We start from the raw sequence: 26,657 nt of genomic DNA, 5'->3' as shown, positions 1-26,657 counted from the left end.
CAACAGATACACACATTAGCAAGCATCATCTAGAAATACAGATACCTGTATTTTATATTTTTTAAAATAAGATTAAAATTATATTTTACAGTGGATATAAAGTCCATATACCCCTGTTAAAATGCCAGGCTCTTGTGATGTTAAAGAATGAGACAAAGATAAATCACGTCCACCGTTAATGTGACCTATAACATGAACAATTCAATTGCAAAACAAGCTGAAATCTTTGAGGGGGAATTTAAAAAAAAACACAATTACCTGGTTGTATAAGTGTGCACACCCTTAAACTAATACTTTGTTGAAGCATCTTCTGATTTTATTAAAGCAATCAGTCTTTTTGGGTAGGAGTCTATTAGCATGGCACATCTTGACATGGCAATATATGCCCACTCTTCTTTGCAAAAGCGCTCCAAATCTGTCAGATTGCGATGACATCTCCTGTGCACAGCACTCTTCAGATCAGCTCACCGAGACCCAGTGGCGGAACTACCGGGGTCGCAGGGGTCGCGACTGCGACCGGGCCCCGGCGGCAGGGGGGCCCAAGCCAAGGGGCCGCCCGAAATCGGGCAGGGGCGTCCAACATGCGGCCCGCGAGACCCCGCACCTCAAGCCCTGCTACTTACTTGTGGGAGGGTCTTCTGGATTGCACAGAGGAAGCGGAGTTCACGTGACATCCTACTTCCTCTGTGCTTTAGCAGAGAAGGCAGAGGGAGGCCGCGCCCCCTGCTGAAGTCTGTGAGCGGCATCGAGGAGCTGCAGTGCAGGTAAGGGGGTGGGGAGGTTGTTTGAATGAGTGTGTGTGATTGAGGGAATGAATCTGTGAATGAATGATTATATGAATAAATGAGTGTGTGTGTGTGATAGCATGGATGTGTAAGTGCTGGAACCTAGGCATGATGGGACTGTGATTGCTGTTAGCAATCACACTCCTATCATGCCAAGTCAGCCAGTACATGCTGAAACCTAGCTAGCTGCCCCCCTTGTGTAGTGATGCTGCCAGCAGTATGGGGTCTGCACTTACAGCCACCCTGTACCAGCATGTACTGGCTGACTTGGCATGATAGGAGTGTGATTGCTAACAGCAATCACAGTCCCATAATGCCTAGGTTCCAGCATTTACTGGATGGATGTGTAAGTGCTGGAACCTAGGCATGATGGGACTGTGATTGCTGTTAGCAATCACACTCCTATCATGCCAAGTCAGCCAGTACATGCTGAAACATGACTAGCTGCCCCCCTTGTGTATTGAGGCTGCCAGCAGTATGGGGTCTGCACATCACTTACAGCCACCCTGTACCAGCGTGTATTGGCTGACTTGGCATGATAGGAGTGTGATTGCTAACAGCAATCACAGTCCCATCATGCCTAGGTTCCAGCATTTACTGGATGGATGTGTAAGTGCTGGAACCTAGGCATGATGGGACTGTGACTACTGTTAGCAATCACACTCCTATCATGCCAAGTCAGCCAGTACATGCTGAAACCTAGCTAGCTGCCCCCCTTGTGTAGTGATGCTGCCAGCAGTATGGGGTCTGCACATCACTTACAGCCACCCTGTACCAGCATGTACTGGCTGACTTGACATGATAGGAGTGTGATTGCTAACAGCAATCACAGCGAGCACAGTCCCATCATGCCTAGGTACCAGCATTTACTGGTTGCCTGGGTATGATAGGAGTGTGATTGCTGATAGCAATCACACTCCTATCATGCCAAGTCATATTGCTAATTTTGTCCAATTGTGTGTTACCTACTTTTATTAAAAATGTGAGTTTTTATTATTATTTTTAAAGGTGGGGGTCATTTTCGGTTTTGGCTAAGTGAACCCTGAATGTTTTGGTCCAGAATTTTCATTTTAGTTCATCCCTAGAATAAATCTAGGGAATCCTGAATTTGTAGTCGCAAAACTTTCTAGGCCCAGAAATCAGTGAGAGGAAGAGTAAAGGTTTTGTGTCATTTTACTTTATTTTAATCTGCATATTTTATTAAAGGCCATATTTTTTGTCACAGTGAAAAATGAGTGCGGCCCGCGCACGTATACAATTCTGATGAAGTGGCCCACTGCAGAAAAAACACCCCTGGATTATGCCCTTTGTACATGCGCCCCTTTTTCTTTGATTTTTTTACAGATATGATTCAATATGTAAATTAAATTTGTTGAATTTGTTGAAAAAAAATTGTTGGGTAAAAATCATGTTTTTTGGGGGGGGTGAGGGGGTGGCGGGGTGAGGGGGTGGCGGGGTGGAGGGGGTGGGGGGGCCCTTAACAGATTCTCGCACCCGGGCCCTGAGGCGTCTAGTTACCTGCCGAGACCGATCCATAATCGGTGACCTAAAGTATCAACCAACTCTTGCTTTGCTCTGCAGCAGTTTCAACTGCAGCAGAGTCTTAACTGACTGACCTGGTAGCACGTTTGACTTCAGGATCTTACTAGCTTGTGGGTACTGAAGATACAAACGTTAACCCCATAAATCCTAAGTCATAGAAACAATTTCTGCATTGAAGGGGTTAACATGGCATGATTGCTTTCATGGTGTGATTTGGCATTAGGGGAGGGCTGGGGCTGGTCCCCAAACTTATGTGGGGGACTTAAACAAAGCATGGGCTTTGACCCTGATGCTGCCTATTACAGCTGGGACACAATCACTGGTAAATCGGCGATCTTGGAGTTAAGCTTCAAACCTCTAGGGGCATTTTGTGATGACGTACCTTGTACGTCTTCCGTCATGAGTGGTTAAAGAACACTACAGTCAGGATATGTATTTAATGCTTGTAATAGCTGTGTGAACCCTTTACATTTATGTGATGACTGTTTTGCAAATGCATGGGGGGTCTGTAACCCCTCCCCCCCATGCCAAATGACATTTATGCTATATTCTCACTATCTCTCAGCTCTAGCACTGGCTTGGAGACGTCTGCAGGCAGGGATAACAGATACATTAAACTTTCCTTCACATACCCTCTAAACTATACATATTAAAGTAAAAACGCTTACCTAAACTAGAGGTTGCAATGCCTCCTTTTTCTGACATTTGATGCAGGGTTAGGCACCAACATTGCTCATGGTGGGCATTTACTGGGGTCTGTGTTGGGCAATTTAATCATGTTCTATGGGCCCTCACAAACCTTGCCATGGACACTGGAGTCTTTATATGGACACTTTGCCTATCACTGATTTGTTGCCATTTATTGATCCCCACAAACAGCATTGACCAAGCCACCACTGAAGCTGATTGGAGGAGAGTAGATCGTGTGCATGGAGATGCATTTGTCGGAACACATCTCCTGCACAGGGGGCAAATGCACATTGGCGGGGGGGGCTGTAAGTGACCTCTCAACTATCACATGCATTAAAGTAAGTACAACACTACAGGGATGTCCGTGACATTGAGTAAAGTCACAGTGTCAACAGGCATAAACATGTGACTTAACGAGTGGCTGGCACGGTGGGTTAACTACAGATTTCCAACAAAAAGTATATTCAAGATAGCACTAAAAAATCAGCAAACTGGAATATGCATTTTGAATGTAGAGGAAAGCATAGAGAGAGCAGATCCAAATAAATAGCGAATTCTATAGAAAATGAAATCACTGCGAGATCAAGTGCAATATATATACGTGTATATATATATATTCTATGTCTATATCAAATTCAGGCATGTATTGTGAAAATTAGAACGGGATAGAAGTACAATGCTGTAAAGTATAAGCTCCCTTTGCACTTCCGGCACACATCACGCCTGAAAGACACTGAAGGACATGACCGCACAGGTCAAGCTGCTTTTTTAGCCCCGCCCTCTTTTTGACGACCAGCATATTACTGCCGCCACATTCCGCCCTCCAAACGTACAAATGTCAGAACGGATTTCTTATCCTATCAGAATAGAGAAAGCACTTGTGTGGCGTTTATGTGTGCCACTCGAAAATAAGATCCCGCCTTGTGACGCACACGCTGGTGCCTTCTTGTACCCGCCCCCGGAGCTGCAGCTTCTGAGTGCTTCTTCTCTGCTGCTAGTCTCTGCCTCACTCCGTCGCCATGTTAGGAGCTGTGGGACGCTGCTCCGCTGGGGCTTTACGGGCTCTGAAACCAGCTTCCAGCCCCGTTCAACTGGGCCAGAACCTGCTTAGGAGTTCTCCAGCCGCATTACACTCTCGTAAGTTACCGGGCGGCGGGTGGGGCTGTGTGAAAGGCTGTGACCTATCAGTGTCATTGAATGGCGGCTAGGCCTCTACGGTTGTTGTGCACGTCAGGCAACTCCTGCAGCGTATACTCGGCCTAGCCAGTCACAGGGAGCCTGTCTTTTATTAACGTATTGTCCCCTTGGTCTGTATTTGGTTTCACGACCGATCTTGTGCTCTGGGTAGTAGTGGCGCCGGCCTGCGCTGTCCCGAGTCTAGCGCCCTTTTAACTTGCAGGCCTTGCGCTGTACCGATCACGCCATGCTTAAGGAGAGCGGAAGTTACTGGCAGATCTCATGTGTGCCGGCTTCACCTGGCGCATTCATTCTTCAGTAATGGAGGATCATGAGTCTCTGCTGCGCGGCCTTTGACATTGAGAACTGTGGCAACCAAGTGACATGAACTTGAACATCTCCATGTGGTGGCAAAACTATGGGAAATGCATATAAACTCCTCCTTATAGTCTTATGATGGCTTACTTGCTCTTATGCTATTACTTAGAATACCACTTTTTGTTCTAATCTATGATTACTTCACCTTTGCTCTTGTCTGCCCTGAACCATTTGTCTGATTGAACAGTCTTGCAGAAAGTCATCCGCATGAAATATTTAAATCTTGTTTTGATGGATGTTCTAGCACAACCTTTTTTCTTTAATGTATGGTCTTGACTGACTTAAAACTACTTATCCCTCATTTGCAAAAACATCAGTATAAATAGATTCATGATGTGTTGAAGTGCCAGTGTATAGTAGAACAGTAAAGGGTCAAATAGGCCTTCTGACCTTTGTTTCTACTGAAATAGTGCAGATATCATAGCACAGTCCTACCACATAATGTCAAGTATACTCGGCTACACGGTAAGGATGTGGTTAAATCTTTGCTCACTCTCCATTTTTTTTAGGAAGAGACTATGCAGCACAGACAGCAGCAGCTGCCAAGCCTGGCGTTGCCACAGGGCGCATAGTGGCAGTTATTGGTGCTGTTGTGGATGTCCAGTTCGATGAAGGTTTACCACCCATCCTGAATGCTCTGGAGGTTCAGGGCAGGGACACCAGGCTGGTACTGGAAGTTGCTCAGCATTTGGGTAAGTTCTAGTTTAACTTTATGAAATTACTATTTTTAAATGCAGCAATGGTAAGATTCTATATTGGAGCTGCTTATGTTCTTCTTTGATGATGTCAAGTCATGACTTTCGTTCTTCTGAGTATTCTGAAGCCACCAAGCTTATCTGAGAAAGACATGTTGAAGCTATTAAAACAATATGATTGCTCTTGCCTTTTTAACAAATTCCTTTTCGCACAGGTGAGAGCACAGTCCGTACCATTGCTATGGATGGTACTGAGGGCTTGGTAAGAGGACAGAAAGTCCTTGATGCTGGCACACCAATCAGAATTCCTGTTGGCCCTGAGACCCTGGGAAGAATTATGAATGTCATTGGTGAACCCATTGATGAAAGAGGCCCTATTACAACAAAGCAGTAAGTGGGGTTTTTTTTTTTTTTTTTTTTTTCTTCTCTCCAGTGAATACACCCAAAACTTCACTGGTCCGCACATTGTAATGGTGCATAGGCTATGTGGCTGGGTGTATGTATCTCTATATAGCCTTTTCAATCTTAAAACAGATTTCTATGTTTTGGACTTGTAAGATCTTTAGGGTTGCTGTGAACTGTCTAGCAACGGTCTTTAGGGCTTCTAACTATCGCTTTACAGACAATGGATTACGTTTTTGTTTAAATTTACAAATAATTCAACATGTTTGAAACGCGGCTAATAAAGCGACTCTTTTCTGAGAAAATGAATCTTATCCATTTAGATTTGCTGCAATCCATGCCGAAGCTCCAGAGTTTGTGGAAATGAGTGTTGAGCAGGAGATTCTGGTTACTGGCATCAAAGTGGTGGATCTGTTGGCCCCATATGCTAAAGGAGGAAAAATCGGTATGAGTTTTGTGTTTTTGTTTGCTGATATGTGTGACTGTTTCCACCAGTGATGATTCATGATTTATGACTTTCGTTCTTCTGAGTTATCTGAAGCAACTCTTAATCTGACGAGGAAATTACATTTTGGTAGGAGTTGTCATGTGATACACTGAATCTTAACATCTCACTATTTATTACAGGACTCTTTGGTGGAGCTGGTGTTGGTAAAACTGTACTGATTATGGAACTTATTAACAATGTAGCCAAAGCCCACGGTGGTTACTCAGTGTTTGCTGGTGTAGGAGAGCGTACCCGTGAAGGCAATGACTTGTACCATGAAATGATTGAGTCTGGTGTCATCAACCTGAAGGACACCACTTCAAAGGTACATGCTTAATTGTGACTATCTATAGACTTAAGTTGTGTAGAAAATATTTATTTCAGTTAAAATTTTTTTTAGCAAAACTGCTTTTGATTCCTTTTGCCTTCAGTGATGAGTGACTCTGACTTTCGTTCTTCTGAATCTGCTGAAGCGATTTTATTGACTCTGACAAGGCAATGATTGTAACTTTGTAGCTATGCATCTTTGTTTATATTGTCACCAGGTAATGCCAGCAATGGGTTACAAAAAGCTGCAAGGTGACCCCCCCCCAAACAGAATTCTATGTAACTCTACTAGAGGTAGAATTCCCTGGTGTCAAATGGTACTTATTGCATGCCTTGTAAAAACATTTGCTGTGGAACTCATGAATAAGCCTTTATTCTGTGTTTTAGGTAGCATTGGTGTATGGACAGATGAATGAACCACCTGGTGCCAGGGCTCGTGTAGCTTTGACTGGACTAACTGTTGCTGAGTACTTCAGAGACCAGGAGGGACAAGATGTGCTGCTTTTCATTGACAACATCTTCAGGTTCACCCAGGCTGGATCAGAGGTATATTCCAACAAAGTCCTGGATTGTTAACACAGAACTATGCTGAATCTAACTATCTAAAAATGAAAACTAAAAGCTAAAGCCTTCTGATTTCTTTATAGGTGTCTGCCTTGCTTGGGCGTATACCATCAGCTGTCGGTTACCAACCAACTCTGGCTACTGATATGGGTACCATGCAGGAGAGAATCACTACCACCAAGAAGGGGTCTATTACATCTGTGCAGGTGTGTATTGGGGACAAATGTCTCTTAAAACCCATTTGAATTAACCTGTAATTTTTTGGTCCTCTATTGGGTGCTTCTGATTTTTGTTAAACCTGAACTGCAACTATTGTAGCGGTAGGTCAAAACTGGTTGCCCTCTGCCTGCAATGATGCATTAATCTGGCTCTTGTTCTGAATTCACTGAAGCAATTTACTTTCTGTGAAGGCAACAAGTGGAATTTATACATGGTTTTCTGCTGTTAAGTGTTTTTTTATATATATATATAACATATACAACATTTTTCCTTCTCAAATAGGCTATCTATGTGCCTGCTGATGATTTGACTGACCCTGCTCCTGCCACCACCTTTGCTCACTTGGATGCAACTACTGTCCTGTCTCGTGCTATTGCAGAGTTGGGTATCTATCCTGCTGTAGATCCCCTGGATTCTACCTCCCGTATCATGGATCCCAACATTGTTGGTCAGGAGCATTATGATGTGGCTCGTGGAGTACAGAAAATTCTGCAGGTGGGTAGCTATGATTTAAGTATGTAGGTAAATCAAAGCTTACAAAAGCTGTAATGGTATCTATTTTATATTTACAGGATTATAAATCTTTGCAAGATATTATTGCCATCTTGGGTATGGATGAATTGTCTGAAGAAGACAAACTGACTGTGGCCCGCGCTAGGAAGATCCAGCGTTTCCTCTCTCAGCCATTCCAGGTTGCTGAAGTCTTCACAGGGCACTTGGGTAAACTAGTCCCACTGAAAGATACCATCAAGGGATTCCAGCAGATCCTTCAAGGTAAAACATCATGTCATTATGTGTACTTACATTACTATAACTTGGTTAGTGATAAACTTGTATTTGGACCATAAACGTCCTAATTTTAATGGCCTTGCGGTGGTATCACCAGTGTGCATGATTAGGCATGCTGATGGTGCCTATTGTGGATATTCCCCATCTAACTTGCCTTAGCAATTCAGCCATATGTTAGAAAACATAAGACAAGGAGTTGCTTTTAAACAAAGATTAAGTTCTAAAATGTTCCCACTTGTGCTCCCTGGTGTTTTCTGAATGCCATCATGAGTGGTCCCTTTTATTCAGCTTTAGGCAAAATTGTGGGTGTCAGTTGAGCTTTTTAAGCTGGTTCTTTTGGTCTAAATGTACTTTGTATGTAGCTGAAATTTTAGCTGGCACTTCTGCATGACTAACTTTCCAATTTGCTTGACTGTTACAGGAGAGTTCGATCACCTCCCAGAGCAGGCTTTCTACATGGTTGGACCTATTGAAGAAGCTGTAACAAAGGCTGAGAAACTTGCAGAAGAGCACTCTTAAGACTCAATACCCTGTTAAAGCACTCAAACACCTTCATCGTCACAGTAACTTTAAGCCTGTTTCTGTATTGGATCCGTGTTGGCAAAGTATTTAAAATTTCCAATAAAACATCTCTGTAAAAAGACCCACACCTGTGCTCCTGTGTAGTCATTTTGTCCTTGGTGTAGTGTTGCATGATTGCGGCAATAGACTATGTATTTACTGTTACTACAGTGAGGCATCTTCATAAGTGGTCCTATGAAGATAGTGTCTTATGAATTCATGCACCAACAATATATACATTGTGCACAAACATAAATATTGTATGTTATGTTTCTGTGATACCAGCTAGAAGGGAATGGTATAGAGCATACTTACAAACCTTCAGCATTCCTAGTCTGATGTTTTTGATATCCCAGAGTAATGCATCTTAAGTGCAGTGCTGAACACATTTTGAACTACAAGGCATTAGCGTAATCCTTATGTTACATATGGGGTAAATAAACCATTAGAACCTGGGAGAGCCCTGCAAGAAATTAAATTTTAAAGACCAACCTTGAGACTTGCAAACAAAGGAGTTCTTAACCTTTTGACAGTTTACTTCTGTAGAGGTGTTTTTCTTATTGTAGTAGTGAGTAATGGAAACGGGCTATTTAGAAAACCCAAAGTCCAGAGGTGGTTAATGTCAATTCACATGAATTTAACAAAAAGTGGTGTAACGATCTGACCATGAGTTCTAGCAAGTATGTCCAAAAAAACCTTTTTTTTTTTTTTAATTCACTTGTAATGTCCATTCAAACACGAGTATAAACCATGACATACCATTAGGAAACACTAATTTGGAGTCTTAGATGTCCTCCGATTAATGTAGAGTATGAATGAGTCTGCTCTGGCCTGTAACCCGGAGATGGGTCAAAAAGCTTTACATTTCCCAAGAATGCTTAGCTGATTAACGACGCCTTTTGAATGGCAGAAATATAAATATTCGCCCACTAGGGAAGAATTCCTGCAAGGCTTTACAGCTATTCATCTCTCTTTTTATCTCTGGTGCCGAATGCATGCAGTTTGAGCTTTCACCGTATGTATATATGCCCACATGTGAAATTAAACAACTGCTTAATACGCAGTAAAAATCCAGATCTTGGCACAAGACAGGAGGCTTCATATTATGCATTATCTTCCTTTACTACTCCCCATAGCAACAAACAAGAAAAATACAGCAATGTAATTAAGTTTTGTCAGTTTATGGAATGTTCAATTAACCAATGATAATATATAAAGCCCCCCCCCCCTCCAGACATCCATAATCCTTTCTTTGCTACTCCCTCAAAGTGCTGTGTATCATTGTATATTGTAATGCTCGTGTTTTTTTGTTTGCTTGTTCATATTTACCTGTATTTAGGTGCCGTTTTTGCATTCTTTGTTTTCAGTTTTACTTTCATTTTCTTTTTGTCTGGCTATTGCTTTATATTGGTTTGGAGTTTCTTTTCTGGGTACCTTTTTATTGCTCGTTTTCTTGCTGTTTGTGGGCGCCATATTGCTTTACTATGTCTTCCTGATGTGTGTGGTGATCCAATTCAAATTATGACTGCTTGTCCTATCTCTCTTATAGGGAGAATGAGGTTCGTTTTTCTGGCCCACAATTTAAGGCCTTTATGAAAACTATGTCCAAAGCCTTTCAATCAGCTATGTTGGCCATGTCTGATACTATTGCCAAATCCATATCTATGGCTCTAACAAGTTCTGACATCCCCAGGGCAAGGAATATTACCCCCTTACCCCCAAGCTTCCTCAGACATTCCTTTCATCGGGGGACAATGTTAAACAAAAGCGACATTGTGCGGTCCTGCAGCCCCTGGTACAGAGTCTGTTAGGCTGAGATCATTTAGAACACAGGACCAGGATCCATTTGACGCGCTCCAACCATTGAGCAGTATTGATCAGTGTGTTTCAAAACCACACACGAGACCCTCTTATGAGGAAGATATAATTCAAACCAAGCAAGCTAGAATGATGCCTGATTCTTATGCTGATTCTTCTGATTCAGATTAATCCTTTTTATGTGAGATAGATAATTCTGATTCATCCTTCTGAGGAATCTTCTTCTAACCAAGACCCCTCTGAAAGGGAAGTTGCTGAAGGGGATGCTACCCTTCATGATGATTCAGGGTCCCATATGTTTGATCTAGATGGACTCAGACATCCCTGATCATCTGCTTGGAAACCTATGCCTCAAATTGAAAAATATATTAAGACATGGATTCGTAAGCCCATAGAAAGAACTACAAGAAATAAATTACGGGCTGAATGCCCCAGACCATCTTTAAGTGAAAAGGTCGCAAACACCCCCATTATCGATCCTCCCATAATACAATATTTATACAGGACGGGTAAAGATCCCAGGAAGGGTATTGACCGTTCTCTTAAAAATTGCCAGGACAAAGTCCTGGATGTTTTAGGTCCATTTACTAACCCTCCCTCGTTCTGTTTCTCTATTTTCGCAGGGTTAAAGACCTTTGTTACATCATCTTGGGGGACGAGGCTGAAGAGTACCACTTTTTCCGGATGGTGACCTCTTGGACCAGCAGAAGAAAGAGGATTATGGACGTTTTTATATTATATATTATCTGTTGTGATATCATTGGTTAATTGAACGTTCTATAACTGACAAAACTTCTTAACTATTGCATTGCTGTATGTTGTTTTTTTCTTTGCTGCTATGGAGAGTAGTAAAGGAAGATAAAGGGTTACCTCAGCTGAAATCATTTGGGTTACCAAATCTTCCCAATAGGAAACAAAGTGCCATAAACATACTTGTTTTATCATTAGGATGTGATGCAAACTATACCATCTTACATGAAAGATTACAAGATATTAACATCAGCTGCTGTTTCCAGCCTGCTGGTGTCTGGTCAGGTTTCCTAAGGCTTTTACACTATTTTAAAACAATAGCATCTTTTGTTTGTGATGAGCACATGGAGTGCACAGGGCAGAAAACATCTCCATCTAGTGGACGCCAGTAAAACAACAACCATATACTGTATATTTTCAGTTTACTGAGAAGGTGGTAGATAAAAGGAACCGCCAACCATCAGATGTGGTAGAGGCTAATACTGTAAGGAAATTTAAACATCCATGGGATAGGCATATTGCTATCCTGAATCTTTCCATCAGGAAAATTGGACTAAATAGGTGCCAAAGAGGTGCTATTGTGTTTCATGGAGAGTGGGAGCATGCCAGTAGAAAGAGAGAGACTGAATAGGTGGCTTAATGAAGGTGGCTTATTTGTAAGGATACTGGAAAAAGAGGGTAGAAGATGGGGAGGAATAGTGAGGTGGGAGGCCAAAAAAGAATAAACCAGTTACCACTTTATTGCTCTTCAATTTTGCCAGATTACTGTCTTTAGTAAGTAAACTGTAGCAGCCGATCACCAGCAGTACTGAGAAAAGCCAGAAAACCAACATTATCAATTCTTCACTGCCACAGATTCCAGCTGTGTGGCTGAATCCAGTAGCCCAACTCCCTTATTAGGGACGGTGATCTGTTTGAGAATGCCTTCTGCTGCTGGTACATTGTACCAAATATTACTGGTAATCAGCTAAAATGTTTTTTCCTCCTTTGGTAGGATGGTCCTCACCGTGTCTGCAGGGATGTGTGCGCAAGGTTCCCCGGCTCAGATTTCTCCAGAATTCCCACTGTGCAGAAAAGATATGTGTCTAGAGCACAATGTTTTATTTTTTCCCAAAAGGAAAGAGAGTGTTCACAAAGGGCAGCACCATCAGCGGGGCACCCCCAATGTGTCTGCCCACAAGGTGACATCACATGCCATGCTCTGTATTGAGCAACTGCACAAAGGTGCACACAACCCTTCATCGGTCATAGTCCACTACCTTATAGTAACACCTAAAAAATCCTAAATGAGCTGACCCTGAGCCTCGTTAAATATTGACCTTTTAATGGCTCATCGTGCAGATTCTATGTGGCGACCCATTGAATGTGTTCAAACCACTCTAATAACAGGAATATCAACCATGCCTTACCAAAAGCAAAAATACTAATTAGGAGTCCTGTATATCATCAGATCAATATGAAGTATGAATGAGTCAGCTTAGGACTGTGTGACCCTGAGATTTTGCCCTCTGACCCTGAGATTGAAGGAAAAACCGTAAGACCCAAGGTAAAACCCAGAGAGTTCCCGGGTATGCCTTTAACGGGTATAACAGGAACTGTCAAAACGAGCTTTCATGTGATTTCACTGTCTACAACCCAAGACGAACATGGCATTGAGTATTCCAGCAGCACAGAGTTAATGACTGGAAGCGTCACACCCCGCCAGAGCTGCTTTTAGGTCCGCTGGGACCTGCAGCGGACTTCCTCAGCTCATCACCACCACACTTCTAAAGACAATGAGCAGCTGACATCACGTGAAGAGCTCTGTCCAATCACACGCTTTGATTCATCTTTCTCCTACACTGAAGAAATTGGGCAGTCCTAGCAATTAAACAAGGGAGTGCTATTAACCCTTTCACTACAGTTGTTAGGGCCTGAAAACGAATAACTGAAACACACACACAGGGCTGGTCCTAGACTTTTATATAGAAAACATGGGGTGACTAGGGCACTGTTGGAGTGTTGATTATGGAGCATAACTGAGAAGGAATGGAAGGTTAATAATAAGGGTTGATTACATTAAGTCACAATTTTAGAGCAAGATTAAATGATCAGGTGGAAATTTGTGATGGAGGAATATGGAAATGAACTGAGGCATGGAAGAACGGGTATCATGCAGAACTGGCTCATACATAAGGGACTGTGTAGTCCCCAGTGAATTTGGGGGACCAAGCCAAACCGACACACTATATAAAGATTAAATTCTGCCCAGGGGTTACTGCTGCGTGCATTAGGAACCCGATCTCCTGTAAGCTGCTAAAAAGAAACAGAAGTGTAGGGTGGGCCGATTTTTTGCCTTGCCTAGTGCCATATGGAGTTATAATCTGGTATCATAGAGACACAAAATGATTATTACATTTCATATTTTTCATGAACTATATGATTTTTCCTTCCTAGGTACTTTTCAGAATTCAAGCTATACTAAGGAAGCTGTAGTGAACTAGATGCCTGCAAAAATGATTTGGGTTTTTTTCCAAAATTGTTTTTGAGGATTGCATTGTAGTAACACGTCAATGTTAATCGTTGATAAGAGAAAGGCACAGCTGTCTCTCATTGACCTCATGCCTCAGGGTTTCTTGTGGTCTACCCCTTGAACCCAGCTTCTTCATATTCCACGGTGGCTTCATGATGCTTGATGCATTTTAAGTATAATATAGTACAATATATGCAAGTTCGTTTTAGGCGTGTAGTTAAGTAAACAAGGGCTATAAAAATAGAAGCCAAGCACCAATTTCAGTACCTGTTATGGTTTAATTTTGCAAGCCTTGCTTTTGCATTGTGCCTTAAATACATTTAAATGAAAATATTATTTTGTTTTCAACATGTGTTTAGAAACAATATCAAAGCTCACCACTTGTTATTAAAGTTTTAATACTTTTCTACTGTTATGGGTGGAGAGCTCCAATTACCTGAATTGTTTCTCAGTTATCCAACATGTAACAAATCCTTGGATAGGACACATAAAAGATGGGCCTGGGGAGGAAAGAGTTATCAGGGTCCTAATGAAGGACCACTTGGTAGGCACACTTTATCAGGCTCCCAATGAAGGACCACTTGGTAGGCACACTTTATCAAGAAAAGTGTTGGGAAGCCTGACCATGACACCAACAGGGACTTTTATGGCATCGCATTCTGAATACATAGACATTAATATGTAGTTGGTCCTTTGCAGCTATAACAGCTTCACTCTTCTGGGAAGGCTTTCGGCAAGATTTTGGAATGGTTCTGTGTCCCCTTCAGCATACCAAGACATTTGCAATCCTTAGAACTTTGTGGGAAGAGTTTGTGGAAGGCTCTTTTCTATTCCAGCATGCCTGTGCCCCAGAACACAAAGCAAGGTTCATAAATACATGGTTGGATGAGTTTGGCGTGGAAGACCTTGACCGGCCGAACAGAGCACCGACCGCATCCTCATCTAACACTTTCGGGATGAATTAGAATGGAGATTGCGAGGCAGACCTTCAAATTATCTACTGGATGAATGGGCAAAAATTCCCACAGAAACACTCCGATTCCTTGTGAAAATTCTTCCCAGGACAATATAAGCTGGTATAGCTGCAAAAGGGGGACGAACTACATATTAATGTCTGTATATAGAATGCGATGTCATAGAAGTCCCTGTTGGTATAATGGTAGGGTGTCCCAATACTTTTGTCCATATAGTGTATTTGGGACCTACAGTGCGATTCTGTGAAAACCCATACTAGGATAAGGGACGGGCCTCATGTCTGTGTTTGAATAAAGCTCTGTTTCTCCTCTCTCCAATCATGAAAATGGATCCTGCATCTTTAAATAATTCATGTTAATCTAACTGCTGGATGGAAATGACGGGCTGTGAACACAGTGACATCAGCAGCTAAGCAATAACAGCCACCTGCTTCCACCGAGACACACACCCGGAGAGAGAGGGAGAGACAGAGAGAGGGAGGGAGCGAGCGGGATACACCCCCTCCTCACTCTTCATCGTACTTCTTCTCCGAGACAGGATATCCAGGTGAGTGACCTGCCCCGCAGGCACCTCTGTGACCTCAGTCCTCCTAAACTCCCGCCTGACCCCTTCCTCACCCTCCGAACAACACTTTGGAACCAGACCTCGTTCCGCTTCCTGCAGCTGCCGACAGAGGCCGGTGTCTGCTGGGTCTCAGAGGCCTCTGCTCACACTTTAGCATTTCCTAAATCCATCTCTGTGATGCTCGCTACTGCTGAACATGTCTCCTCCAATTTAAACGCCCCCGGGCACAGCTAGAAAGCGCCGGGGAATCATAGCCAAGCACCCCGTTATATCACACTGCAGGAGTTACCATCAGCCCTTCCTATGCCCAGAACTTGACGTCCCCTCTTAGGACTACCCACATTTCAAATCACTTCGCCACTGAAGCCATTTATTATTTTAGTTACCCCAAAATATGACTCCATAGATACCGGGCATGCTACATAACGCCATAGGAAGCGAAGGGGTTACATTGCGAACGCTTTAATATTTCGCTTGAGTTCACTTGACATTGGAAATGTGTATATTAGTAAATAAAGAAGGGGGTCTCGGAATAGTTACTGGTGGTCGGGATTCTTTAAGGATTTGTCTTCTGCCCAAGACGAGACGCCTCATGTGTAAGGAAAGGACAGGGTTTAAACTTACTCTTGAAATCACTAGGCCACTTTATTATTGTCCTACAGAGGGCCTAATGCTGGCCCTTTCGGTACCCCGTGTCCTGTATCTTCAGCTATCTGGCAAAGTCCTGTGTGCCTTAGAGTGATGAGATTGACAAGTTTTCCGGAGTTCAACCGCTGCGTTGTTTCGTCATATTTCGCGGAACGATCCCGACCGATTACTGTATATAGTAATAATACTAGTAATAATACGTCGTAGCTTCCTGCATTAGGAAGTGATTTGGCTGCTGGGTTCTCAAGGGTGTAGGATGGGCCAGAGCCCATGGAGTCTGAGATCTGGCTGGGTGGGTGGGTTATGACGATCGCTTTAAAGAAAGGAGAGAGAAAAAAAACCCCCAAAGGCTGTCTGCTTGTGAATGAATGAATGAATTCAGACAATTTTAGTTTTTGTCTGAGCTTGTGAGCTTTGCAGGGGGAAGGTAAGAGGCGGGGGTACTGGAAGAAGCCCCGCGCGTGTGCGTGATGGAGGGTTGTGTAGGAGGTTAGCGGGGAGTGGGTAGGAATGAAGCTTGTGTTCGGTCTCAGCATGTGTCCCATCTGTTATGATGCACCTTGCATCAGAGAAAGGTAGGGTGTCACTTGCCTGCCAGGAGGCCAGATGTTCTGTAAAATAACAGCATTGATAATTGCAACCTCCTGCATTCCAGCTGCCATGGAACGATCAAATAGCCTTTTGTTGGCTGAGCATGATGGGAGTTGTGCCAACAGCTGTAGTGTGCAGGAGGTTGTCTTTCATATGGGGTAACATTCATTGAAATTGGTTTGAAAGTGTGCAGAAGTCTTCGTAATTGCATTGGGGTGGATGAGAAGGATGGGAGTTGTCCATTGCAGATGATGTTTGGCTGGTTTCTTCTTATTCTCATCTTGCTTACAGTGCTGTATATGGCAATTTAGTAAAATTCAGTAATAAAAAAAAAGTGTAATTTCATTTTCTTTCAATAAGCTTCATTTATCTGCAGACCTTTAGGTCACTACTCTAGATAATTGTTATATTTAACACCACACCGAGCTGACAGTTTATGGCAGTGCTAATGATATCCTGTATGGGTTTTTTTGTCACTTGTAGTTTTTGGAATTTTACAAGGAATATTTGATAAGTCAAATAAAATACAGTGACATTGCAATAATACAACTGTGAGAATACGAGTACACAACCCGAAACATGGCACGTTTGTGACATATCGCAATAATAGTCCAAAAAAGTAACAGACATGCGGTCAAATACTTGGTTTTAAGAACGCACAGAAGAGGAATAATAGAGACGAGAACGGTAAAAAGAGGAGGAAAGGAGAATATCATGTATATTTAATAAAGTTCCTCCTTCATAGACAGTCATGAGTCAGAGGGTCCTGCTGGGTGATTAAGACTGAGGTATTATTGGGTTCATCGCCACAATGCAGTATGATAAGTAGACGGTGTGGTTGCCTAGTAGATTGGCTACAGAAGTAGTCGTAACAACTAGAACACTTATATATACTAAATGTGATGATGTAAAAACTAACTTTGTTCTAAAACGGAAAAGAATCTTGCGGTACTTTCCCTGCTTTAACACCACAATGAGTTCATTCTTGTTGGCAATGTTAATCAAGCAGCTCATGTATAGACTTTTATCTAGTATATTGGGCTAAAATAATAGAGCTTATCTAAAACTAGTAATTAAGAAATGTTGCCAAGTGGGTATGTACAATGCATTGACCATGGCTTTGGATGAACAGTAGTAGAGGTCTCCATTCTGTCTTTCAAAATTAGTGTTGAGGAGAAACTTTTTACTGGCATACATCTGAAGGACCTAATCACTGAAAATCCTTATGGTATTTGCTAAAGTGAACATGGCTGCAACTCTATAGTTTGCTCCCCTGTTAAGCTGTAGTGTGCATCTGTTTACAGGGATGAGACATCTTTGAATGTTGGCCTCTATTGAAAGAACTGTCTCTGCTCGGTTTATATTAGGTTATATAGCAGATTATACGCCAGAATGTTTCCTTGAACCCAGGACAGGTAAAGAAAAATGCATGTTAAAGTGTTAAAGTACTAGGTGTTTTTTTTAGTATGCATTCCTCCAAATGGGAAAAAAGCACTTATCCTGACCTCACAGCTCTTCTGCATAAGATGCCCTCCTCTTCTGTGGTCCAACCAGGGGCGGACTGAGACCATCAAGGGCCACAGGCAACAAAAAGTCATGGCCCCCTGTTGTGATGCCCCTCCCTTAACCACACCCCATCATGACTGCACCTCTTTCTGGTTTTTGGTTACACCCCCGCATATCTATTTTTTCAGTATTTGTAGTAGCAAAAAAAATAACAACCAATAAAGGGCAGCTGCCCGTCATTGGTTGATGTCAGAGGAGCTTCCTGCCAGCGACCAATAGTCGCTCGCACCGACCTTTAACTCCTGATGCCGAAACTTGGCCTGGGGAGGGAACAGGAGTTAAAGGTTCATAAGAGCGATTCTATTGGTCTCCATCAGGGGCCTCCTCTAGCATCAACCAATTGGTTGATGCCAGAGGAGGCCCCTGCAGGCGACCAATAGAGGCACTCACACTGACCCTTTAACTCCTTGCACGATCCTAAGGATTCCCACTCTCGTTTTCTATGTGGCATTGCAGGGGTTAAGGTAGGCTAGAAGGGAAAGGGACCAGGGAGATAAGTTAGGAGATACTAACGAAGACGAACATGAAGATTCTTTGTGTTGTGTGTCTTCATCTTCATGTACGTTTTGCTGCCGCCATGTTCATTTCTTCGGTATTCGGGCTGAACAACGAAAACGCATCCTTCGTGTTCGCCCGAATACAAATGCACAAGTCTACTAATAACTCCCATCAATGATGGGGGTTATTGTATGGCACCGTCAGAGAGCCATCACACACATGCTTCATGTTGTCTAACTTTCACAATGTTTCTTTCCCTTTCTCGTGTCTCTTTCTCCTCTCCTGCAGCTCCTCTTTTTCTTCCTCCAACTTTTATTCACCTGTCTTAGTCTCCTCGTCTTATTACTTTTCTATCTCCTTTAAGAAACATCCTTCTGGTCCTTCAGTGAGTATGGCTTCAGTGCTGAGCACAACATAAGAAGCCACCCCTCATCAAAAAGAAGCGTTATACGAATGTCTGTATAAACAGACCCTTGCTTTTGGGTCTAGGGGCGCAACTAGAAACCACAGGGCCCTGGTGCTAAAATTGCCCTGTTGCCCCAAAGAACAACAGTGCCACCTTAGCCTCCAAGCAGCTAATCAGTGCCATCATAAACACTCTTCTTGTGCCATTGTTGCCCCCAAAATGCTTGTCTGTGTCTTCTTTGCCCCTTGCAACATACACCCTGGCAAACATAAGTAAACACACTTACACAAATTTACACATGCTAACACACAAACTCATGCTTAAACATACACTTACTCATGCTACTCACTAACACACACATCCACACATTTATTCAAACACACACTCCTTTTCACACCACTTATATATATAGCAAGTATGCATGATTAAGGGAATGAATAAGTATGAATATATGAATGAGTGAATGAATGTTTGTAAATGTGTGTGTGTGTTTGTGGGGGATAGCATGGCATGGGAGGGATAGCATGGCATAGGGAGGCTGTAATCACACTCCTATCATGCCCAGGTTTGAGCATGTACTGGCCGTCTGGGCATGATAAGAGTGTGATTGCTGTTAGCAATTATATATATATATATATATATATATATATATATATTGATTTTGTCCAATTTTGGGGTGTTAACCACACTTTTATGAAAAGTAAGTAACACACCAAAATTGGACAAAAAAATTCAAATTTAAGATGGGGGTCATTTTCGGTTTTGGCCAAGTGAATGCTGAATTTTCGGTCCCGAATTTTCATTTTAGTGCATCCCTATTTAACACTATTTAATAGGTTTTGTCATGGAGCGGAGGTTTGATAGGAGTGGGAGGGCTAGTTCCCAGTAGAGGAAGAGGCTTCCCAGAATTGGCATTGGATGAGCGCATTAAGGTTTAGCCAGACTGCTTGTATACATGTAGCAGACAGGCACTTTAGTGTGCCTTTAAGATATATTCTCTGAACTCTTTTCAAGCTGACCTGTTAAATGGACACTCCCACCCAATGATCGCTGAGAGGTCCCTTTTTTTCTGAGGTCTCCCTTGGAAATGCATGGGGAGGAGCTGCAGAATCCAACCATATGCATTTGCCCCTGTGCCCAAGCACCACCTATTTTCTGTGTAGGGAGATGTGTTCAGCTTTTTGGCTAATTTTCTGATTGGTGAATCATATTGCCTATTTCATCATTTACATATAGATCGTTTGTTTTGAACCTTATCATGCTGTCTTAAATTTATTTCACAAGTCCATCAGACCCCATGGTGGTTTGGTTCCCTATTACCATGTATGCTGAGCCTTGCTGAAAGTAATGCTGCCTTTTTTATTTTCCTCATGGTATTTTATTTGAGCATTTAAGGCATCTTCTAGCTTTTTGTTCTGTTCTTTATATCCTAAATTTTTAGGTGCTTAGATCAAAACATCTCAGCAGTTTGGCACGTAAGCCCACTCTGCCAGATGCTTTTTTTTTATTTTAAAGAATACTGTATGTACCTCCTACATGAAAGAAGTGGTAGCCAAAGATTGCCCAGCTACAAAACAGGATCTTAGATTCATATATCAACTAAAGGTCCAGTAGTTAAAGGCATCTGTTGATATCAAAGCTGCTTTCTCCTTTAGAGTCTGAACTTTTATGTGTAGTTTTGAGTAAAAGAGGAGAAATGTAAGGACAATCGGCCAGAGGTTTAGATTTAATGTAAGGAAGTTATTACTCTACCAAGAGGCTGTTAGATTAAGGGACTAGCCTCTAAGGTAAAGCAGTAGAGGCTAACACAATGAATGGTATAGGCATAATACTATCCTGAATGTAAGGTTTCTCCTGAGGATGAATGCCTACTTTCTGTTCACAAGATAAACTTCCTTTTCAAGAGCAAAAGATAAAAGCAAGCATACATAAAAATAAAACTATCATGTCTATTAAGTCATATCCATCCATTTGGTTTGATATACCGTATTGGCTCGAATATAGGCCGCACTTTTTTCCCCCACTTTAAGTTTTTAAAGTGGGGGTGCGGCCTATATTCGGGCTCTAGCGCCCGACGCCCGGGACATGCAGTCCCGGGCGCCGGGCAGGCAGCGGGGTTAAGATACAGATCCCCCGCAGCGGTGCAGGGGACCTGCATCCTACTGTCTGATACGCTCAGACAGCCTCCCCTGCCAGCACTTCCCACGGGGGGGGGGGTGCCGGCACGGGAGGTTATCTAAGCGTTTTACCTCTGCCCACCCCCGACTTACCGGAGCAGACTCCCGGGTGTCTTGCGGGGCCGGCGGGAGACATTTACGCAATACGCGCATGCAACTTCCGGTACCGGAAGTTGCATACGCGTATTGCGTAGATGTCCCTCGCCGGCCCCGCAAGACACCCGGGAGTCTGCTCCGGTAAGTCGAGGAGGGGGGGGCAGAGGAGGACAGCGGCAGCGTATCGCGGGGAGGGAGGACAGCGGCAGCGTATCGCGGGGAGGGAGGACAGCGGCAGCGGATCTCGGGGAGGGAGGACAGCGGCAGCGGATCTCGGGGAGGGAGGACAGCGGCAGCGGATCTCGGGGAGGGAGGACAGCGGCAGCGTATCGCGGGGAGGGAGGACAGCGGCAGCGTATCGCGGGGAGGGAGGACAGCGGCAGCGTATCTCGGGGAGGGAGGACAGTGGCAGCGTATCTCGGGGAGGGAGGACAGTGGCAGCGTATCTCGGGGAGGGAGGACAGTGGCAGCATATCTCGGGGGGGGGACAGAGTGGCAGCATGTTTTTTTTGGTGCTTTTTTAAAGAAAAAAAACTTTTTCTTTAAAAAAGCACCAAACTTTTAGGGTGCGGCCTATATACGGGGGCGGCCTATATCCGAGCCAATACGGTACTTTACCATTCCTATGATTGCCTGGGTGATACACTGTCTAAGTATATTACAGGGTAGTTCAGATTAATTCAGAAAAATGCGAGAACTAACTATTCATTAGGGCTGCAACTAACGATTATTTTCATAATCGATTAGTTGGCCGATTATTTTTTTCGATTAATCGGATAAAAAAAATGAATGTACATTTTTCATTTATTTAAAATAATTTAATAAACAAATGATGTTAAATACAAACAGCAGAATAAAAAAAAACTTTGATAAAATGCATTTCTTGTCTTTATTTCCCAACCAGCCCCCCCAATTTATGCACATTTGAGCCCAGGCTTGCCACGCTGCCTCCCACATATACCACTCCACGCTGCCTCCCACATATACCACTCCACGCTGCCTCCCACATATGCCACTGTGCCTGATACGCCTTATACCCCCTGATACACCACTCCATCCTCCCCAGACATGCCACGCTGCCCTCCCCACATATGCCTTATATACCGTATATGCCTTATACCCCCAGATATGTCACTCCATCCTCCCCAGATATGCCGTATACCCCCCAGATATCTCATAGTCCCCTCATAGAGTCACAGACCCGTTCGCATCACACTGACGCCATACTTTTATAAATAAGTACTGGGTTAATCTTCACTGCCCCCAGGATTTAGATTCCCCTTAGTCTGCCCCCCCCCTTTACCTCTAACTGCACCTTAAGTTAACTTTATTAAATTAATTAAATTAACCCTCAGTCCTCATCATTAAATTAACCCTAAACACCCCATTAACCATAACTACCCCTAAATTAACCCTAAAGACCTCATCAACCACAACAGCCCCTAAATTAACCCTAAACACCCCATTAACCACAACTGCCTCAAATTAACCCAGGGCTCGACAAATCCCAGGTCGCCATGGCGACAGAGAATTTTGTCCTGGCGCCTAGGTTTTGTCAGCCTTTTACATCCAGAAAAAATTGTGTTTGTAAGAGGCTGAGCTACCACACGGGGGCGCTGCTGGTGCTGTCTGCCCAGGAGTCTGGGCAGACAGCACAGCCACTCAGAGCCCGCGCCTGAGCCTGAGATCACTCCCACGGAGTGATTCTGTAGGCTGAAAACGCGGTTGCTGCAAAACCAGCAATCGTGTTTTCAGCTGCCACAGGCAGCTTCAGGGAAGGGGGTTGTGTGCTGACCCAACACCCCCCAGCTGCCTAATCGCTCCATGTGAGCGGCATTTAGGGGTTAATTCCCGTTTTGCACGGGGCTCTGCTGCCCAGGCAGACCAGCAACAGCAAAAACGAGCCTCCATAAGCCCTTTGATGATTCCTGTAGGCATGGAAGCCTACAGCAGTCATCAAAGACTCCCCTCCCTGCAGTGGCTGGTCTATAGACCAGCAATTGAGTCCCAGCTGCCAGAGGCAGCTTCAGGGACAGGGGGAGAGGGTTCTTTGGTCTCCACATGAGTGTAGAGACCAGCCCCAACACCCCCCTGCTGCCTGATCGCTCCAAGAGAGCGACAGTGCAGCATTAACCCCTTCAATGCCACAACTGTGTATGACACATTCGTGGCATTGCAGGGGTTAACATTTGTCCCCACAAGCTTGTGGGGACTAAATATCAGTCAATGCTGTGCTCCAATGGAACATCAGCATCGAAAGAGTTAAAAAAAACAAAAAAAAATAAAAAAACAGCACTGACCTGAAAGTCCAGGGTGCTTCCAGGTCAAACGCTGTGAGTTTAGTAAGTGGGCTGATGATGATCAGATCACTCCTGACCAACTGTTAGTTAAAAAAAAATCCTGGCTCCTAACTTTTTTACCTGGCGCCTAGATTCACAACAAATTTGTCAAGCCCTGAATTAACCCCAAACACACCATTAACCACAGCTGCTCCTATATTAACCCTAAACACCCCATTAATCATAGCTGCCCCTAAATTAACCCTAAAGACCCTATTAACCATAACTGCCCCTAAATTAACCCTAAACACCCCATTAACCATAGCTGCCCCTAAATTAACCCTAAACACCCCATTAACCATAACTGCCCCTAAATTAACCCCCACCTCCCCTAACTTTCAGCAGCCCAAATATTAATTTTATACTTACAGTTAGATGAGTGTCACAGCCATGTGGTTCTGGCCTTCTGGGAGAAGGAAGGGGCGGGGCCAGTTGTCACAGTGATTACAGGGAGGGACTGGTAAGTAGGAGCTGCTGCTGTGAGTCAGACTAAACGGATTATATAATAATTTTATAATCGATAAAAATCTATTCAACTAATCGATAATGAAATTCGTTGGCAACGATTTTCATTATTGATTATTATCGATTTTATCGATTAGTTGTTGCAGCCCTACTATTCATTTTCAAGTCGGTTAAGATAATTTGTTGGTTATTTAAATACAAGAACCTTTGCATTTATGGTTCCTGAACATTTAGTTGACCTACTTCAGATTCCAGCAGTCGGTTGCCATCATTATATAATCCAAGGAGTTTGACATGAATATGAATCTTCCAGTTATTGAGGATTGCTGTAAGCTTGAAGGGTCCTTCAGACTTGGAGCAGTTCCTTGCATCAGGTAGCAGGCATGTATGCTACAAGTGTCCCTCTCTGCTTAAACTATCCTTGAGTATTGGGCATTGGGTGAAAAAACTTGCCCTGAAGGCTTACCCGATCCTTTTAACATCCAAGTGGACTTTAAAGCATGCAGAACTTCTTTAAAGGAATTAGTAACTCAAATGTTGAAATCCTGCTTCACAAATTCTGCTACTTTTAGCAAACTTAACAACCTTAAAGGAACAGTTAAATGTCCCTGATACCCCACTAAGCAAGAAAATAACTTAGTATGCATTTGTACAAAAATAATAATAATAATAATAATACACCTGAGCTAGAAGCTGCAGCTCGTCCAACAATACTTGTCACTGATTGGCTGCTTTAAGCATTTAATAGCGTAGGTGAAGTTGTGTCCTACAAACCTGTTTTTTGGACTTGTAGTTGAATTGCGAGCAGGGCTCTCTCCACCTAATGTATCGGTTTGTCTTAGTCTGTCAATTCTTGTCATTGTCATACCCCTTGAATTTATGTATTGTATTAATTAAGCACTGTGTAAACTGTTGGCGCTATATAAATAAAAGATAATAATAATAATAATAATTTCAAACACAGTATTCACCTATTAAGATTTAAGTGGCTCATAGGATTGAGCCTTTTCTGTTTAACCCAAGTTTCTGACTGAATATTCAGTGGACTGCTGTTGTCAAAAAGATGTCAGAAAATTGTGATGAATGTACAGAATCCAAACCCCTAAACGGCAAAAATGCTTGAATGCTCACATACATAATCCTATGCAAGCAAAGTAGAATTCTTGAATTCAAGATCAAAATGTATTATGAAAACATATTTCCTATAAAAAACTATTCTACTATTTGTCCTGTGTTTAGAAATACCCAATGTTTTTATGTTTTTTGCTTATTGGGTAATTGCGCTTTGCTATTTCAAAACCAATTTTTTTTTCCAAATCTGGTCGTTCTGCCCCAATTGTTCTATTTTGGGTATCTTTTAAAGCTGGCCAATGCAATTTACCACATCAAACCATATATTTTTGAAAACTAGACACCTCAAGGTATTTCAAATGCTGATATTTTAACCCTTTCCATACAATAATTTTACCACCCTTTGTCAAACTTTGTGGTAGTAATTAATTTTGTGGTTTTTTTTGTTTTTGGTTTTTTTTTTATCACAAAAATGCACTTCGGGTATGGCTTTACAGCTCTTGGTGTATGTCGATGTCACACAACCCCCAAATATGTATCCAGCAACATCTTCCAAGTACAGTGATACCCCCCATGCGTGGGTTTGTCAGGTTGTTTGGGAGGTAAAATGCCATATTTAGGAAGCGCGCATTTTTTAACTTGGAACTTTGACATCTGGTTCTACTGCCCCCATGCCCTAAATGGGTTATCTTTAAACCAGCTATTTCAATTTGCCCAGTCAAACCATATATTTTTAAAGACTAAACGCCCCAAGGTATTTCAAATAGTATTTTAACCCTTTCCATGCATGAGATTCTACCACCAGCCTTTGCCAAAGTGTTTGGTATTTTTTTCACAAAAATTGTAATTCAGGTGTGAATTTACAGCTCCTGGTATATGTCTCTGTCAAACAACACCCAAATATGTGTTCACCAACATCTTTTGATTACAGTGATACCACCCATGCATGGGTCTGTTTGATGTTTGGGGGCTAAAAGGCCACATTTGGGAAGATAGCTTTTTTTCCCGTTTTGGTCAGTCTTTGAACCCTGGCTACTTCAATTTACCCCATCAAACCATTCATTTTTTTTAAATAAAAATGCTTTTATTTTAACTCTTTCCATGTCACGGCACGTCCTGGGGTGGGAGTTTGGTGTCGCTGAATGCCTCACTATCGAGGCATTCCAGCGTCACCATTGAAGTTTAGGAGACTCTTTTAAAACGGGCATCCGTCGCCATACAGTGTATGGTGGACGTTGATGCCCCAGGCAGGGGCCAGACATGACTCTTGATGCCTATTTAACTGGAGAAAGTGATCCGTGTTTGCGTATTATCTTTCTAACTAGCCAATCCAGTTTTCATTTTCTAGGGTGTCTTACCATAAACTAATGGGTCTGTTTTGTTGCCAAACTTTCCTTGTTACATTAAACCCATTGCTGACTGTTGCAAATTATTGTTTCATTACATTAAGCCATAATATCCTATGATCTTGGCATGATGGCATCCACAAAACCCATTGCTCCCTATGCCCATCCTGCCTGCGACAGAGGGCAGTAAACAGGGTAGGATTTCACAGGTGTAAAAGAT

At 42.9% G+C, this 26,657-nt stretch overlaps 2 protein-coding genes and 3 non-coding genes across 5 annotated transcripts in view; all 5 read left to right on the top strand.

The window, feature by feature from the left end:
- Positions 1-3,993: 3,993 nt before the first annotated feature.
- Positions 3,994-8,703, top strand: ATP5F1B (ATP synthase F1 subunit beta). The gene is made up of 10 exons (XM_053455685.1): positions 3,994-4,154; positions 5,081-5,263; positions 5,482-5,656; positions 5,992-6,113; positions 6,296-6,480; positions 6,870-7,028; positions 7,130-7,252; positions 7,548-7,760; positions 7,838-8,039; positions 8,476-8,703. Exons 1-10 carry the CDS (start codon positions 4,037-4,039, stop codon positions 8,571-8,573), a joined length of 1,578 nt encoding a protein of 525 aa, XP_053311660.1. The 5' UTR covers positions 3,994-4,036; the 3' UTR covers positions 8,574-8,703.
- LOC128476029 (small nucleolar RNA SNORD59) lies at positions 5,344-5,416 on the top strand. Its single transcript, XR_008347057.1, has one exon. It is a non-coding gene; the product is annotated as a small nucleolar RNA SNORD59 (small nucleolar RNA).
- On the top strand, positions 6,156-6,230 carry LOC128476031 (small nucleolar RNA SNORD59). The gene has a single exon (XR_008347059.1). It is a non-coding gene; the product is annotated as a small nucleolar RNA SNORD59 (small nucleolar RNA).
- LOC128476030 (small nucleolar RNA SNORD59) lies at positions 6,580-6,651 on the top strand. Its single transcript, XR_008347058.1, has one exon. It is a non-coding gene; the product is annotated as a small nucleolar RNA SNORD59 (small nucleolar RNA).
- A 6,410-nt stretch (positions 8,704-15,113) lies between the features above and the next one.
- Positions 15,114-26,657, top strand: part of BAZ2A (bromodomain adjacent to zinc finger domain 2A) — a 39,662-nt gene continuing 28,118 nt past the window's right edge. The window contains exon 1 of the mRNA XM_053455684.1: positions 15,114-15,216. The gene's annotated coding sequence lies outside the window, so the exon portion shown is untranslated. The remainder of the gene's footprint in view (positions 15,217-26,657) is intronic.

This window comes from Spea bombifrons, chromosome 2, assembly GCF_027358695.1.
Source record: "Spea bombifrons isolate aSpeBom1 chromosome 2, aSpeBom1.2.pri, whole genome shotgun sequence".
NCBI classification, from domain to species: domain Eukaryota; kingdom Metazoa; phylum Chordata; class Amphibia; order Anura; family Pelobatidae; genus Spea; species Spea bombifrons.
This window is presented reverse-complemented; position numbering and strand designations above follow the sequence as displayed.

Excerpts from the sequence above, each read along its gene's own strand:
- ATP5F1B (XM_053455685.1), top strand. The coding sequence starts at position 4,037 with ATGTTAGGAGCTGTGGGACGCTGCTCCGCTGGGGCTTTACGGGCTCTG. Across the intron at positions 6,481-6,869 it reads TGAAGGACACCACTTCAAAG|GTAGCATTGGTGTATGGACA; the intron begins GTACATGCTTAA and ends TCTGTGTTTTAG. Across the intron at positions 8,040-8,475 it reads ATTCCAGCAGATCCTTCAAG|GAGAGTTCGATCACCTCCCA; the intron begins GTAAAACATCAT and ends TGACTGTTACAG.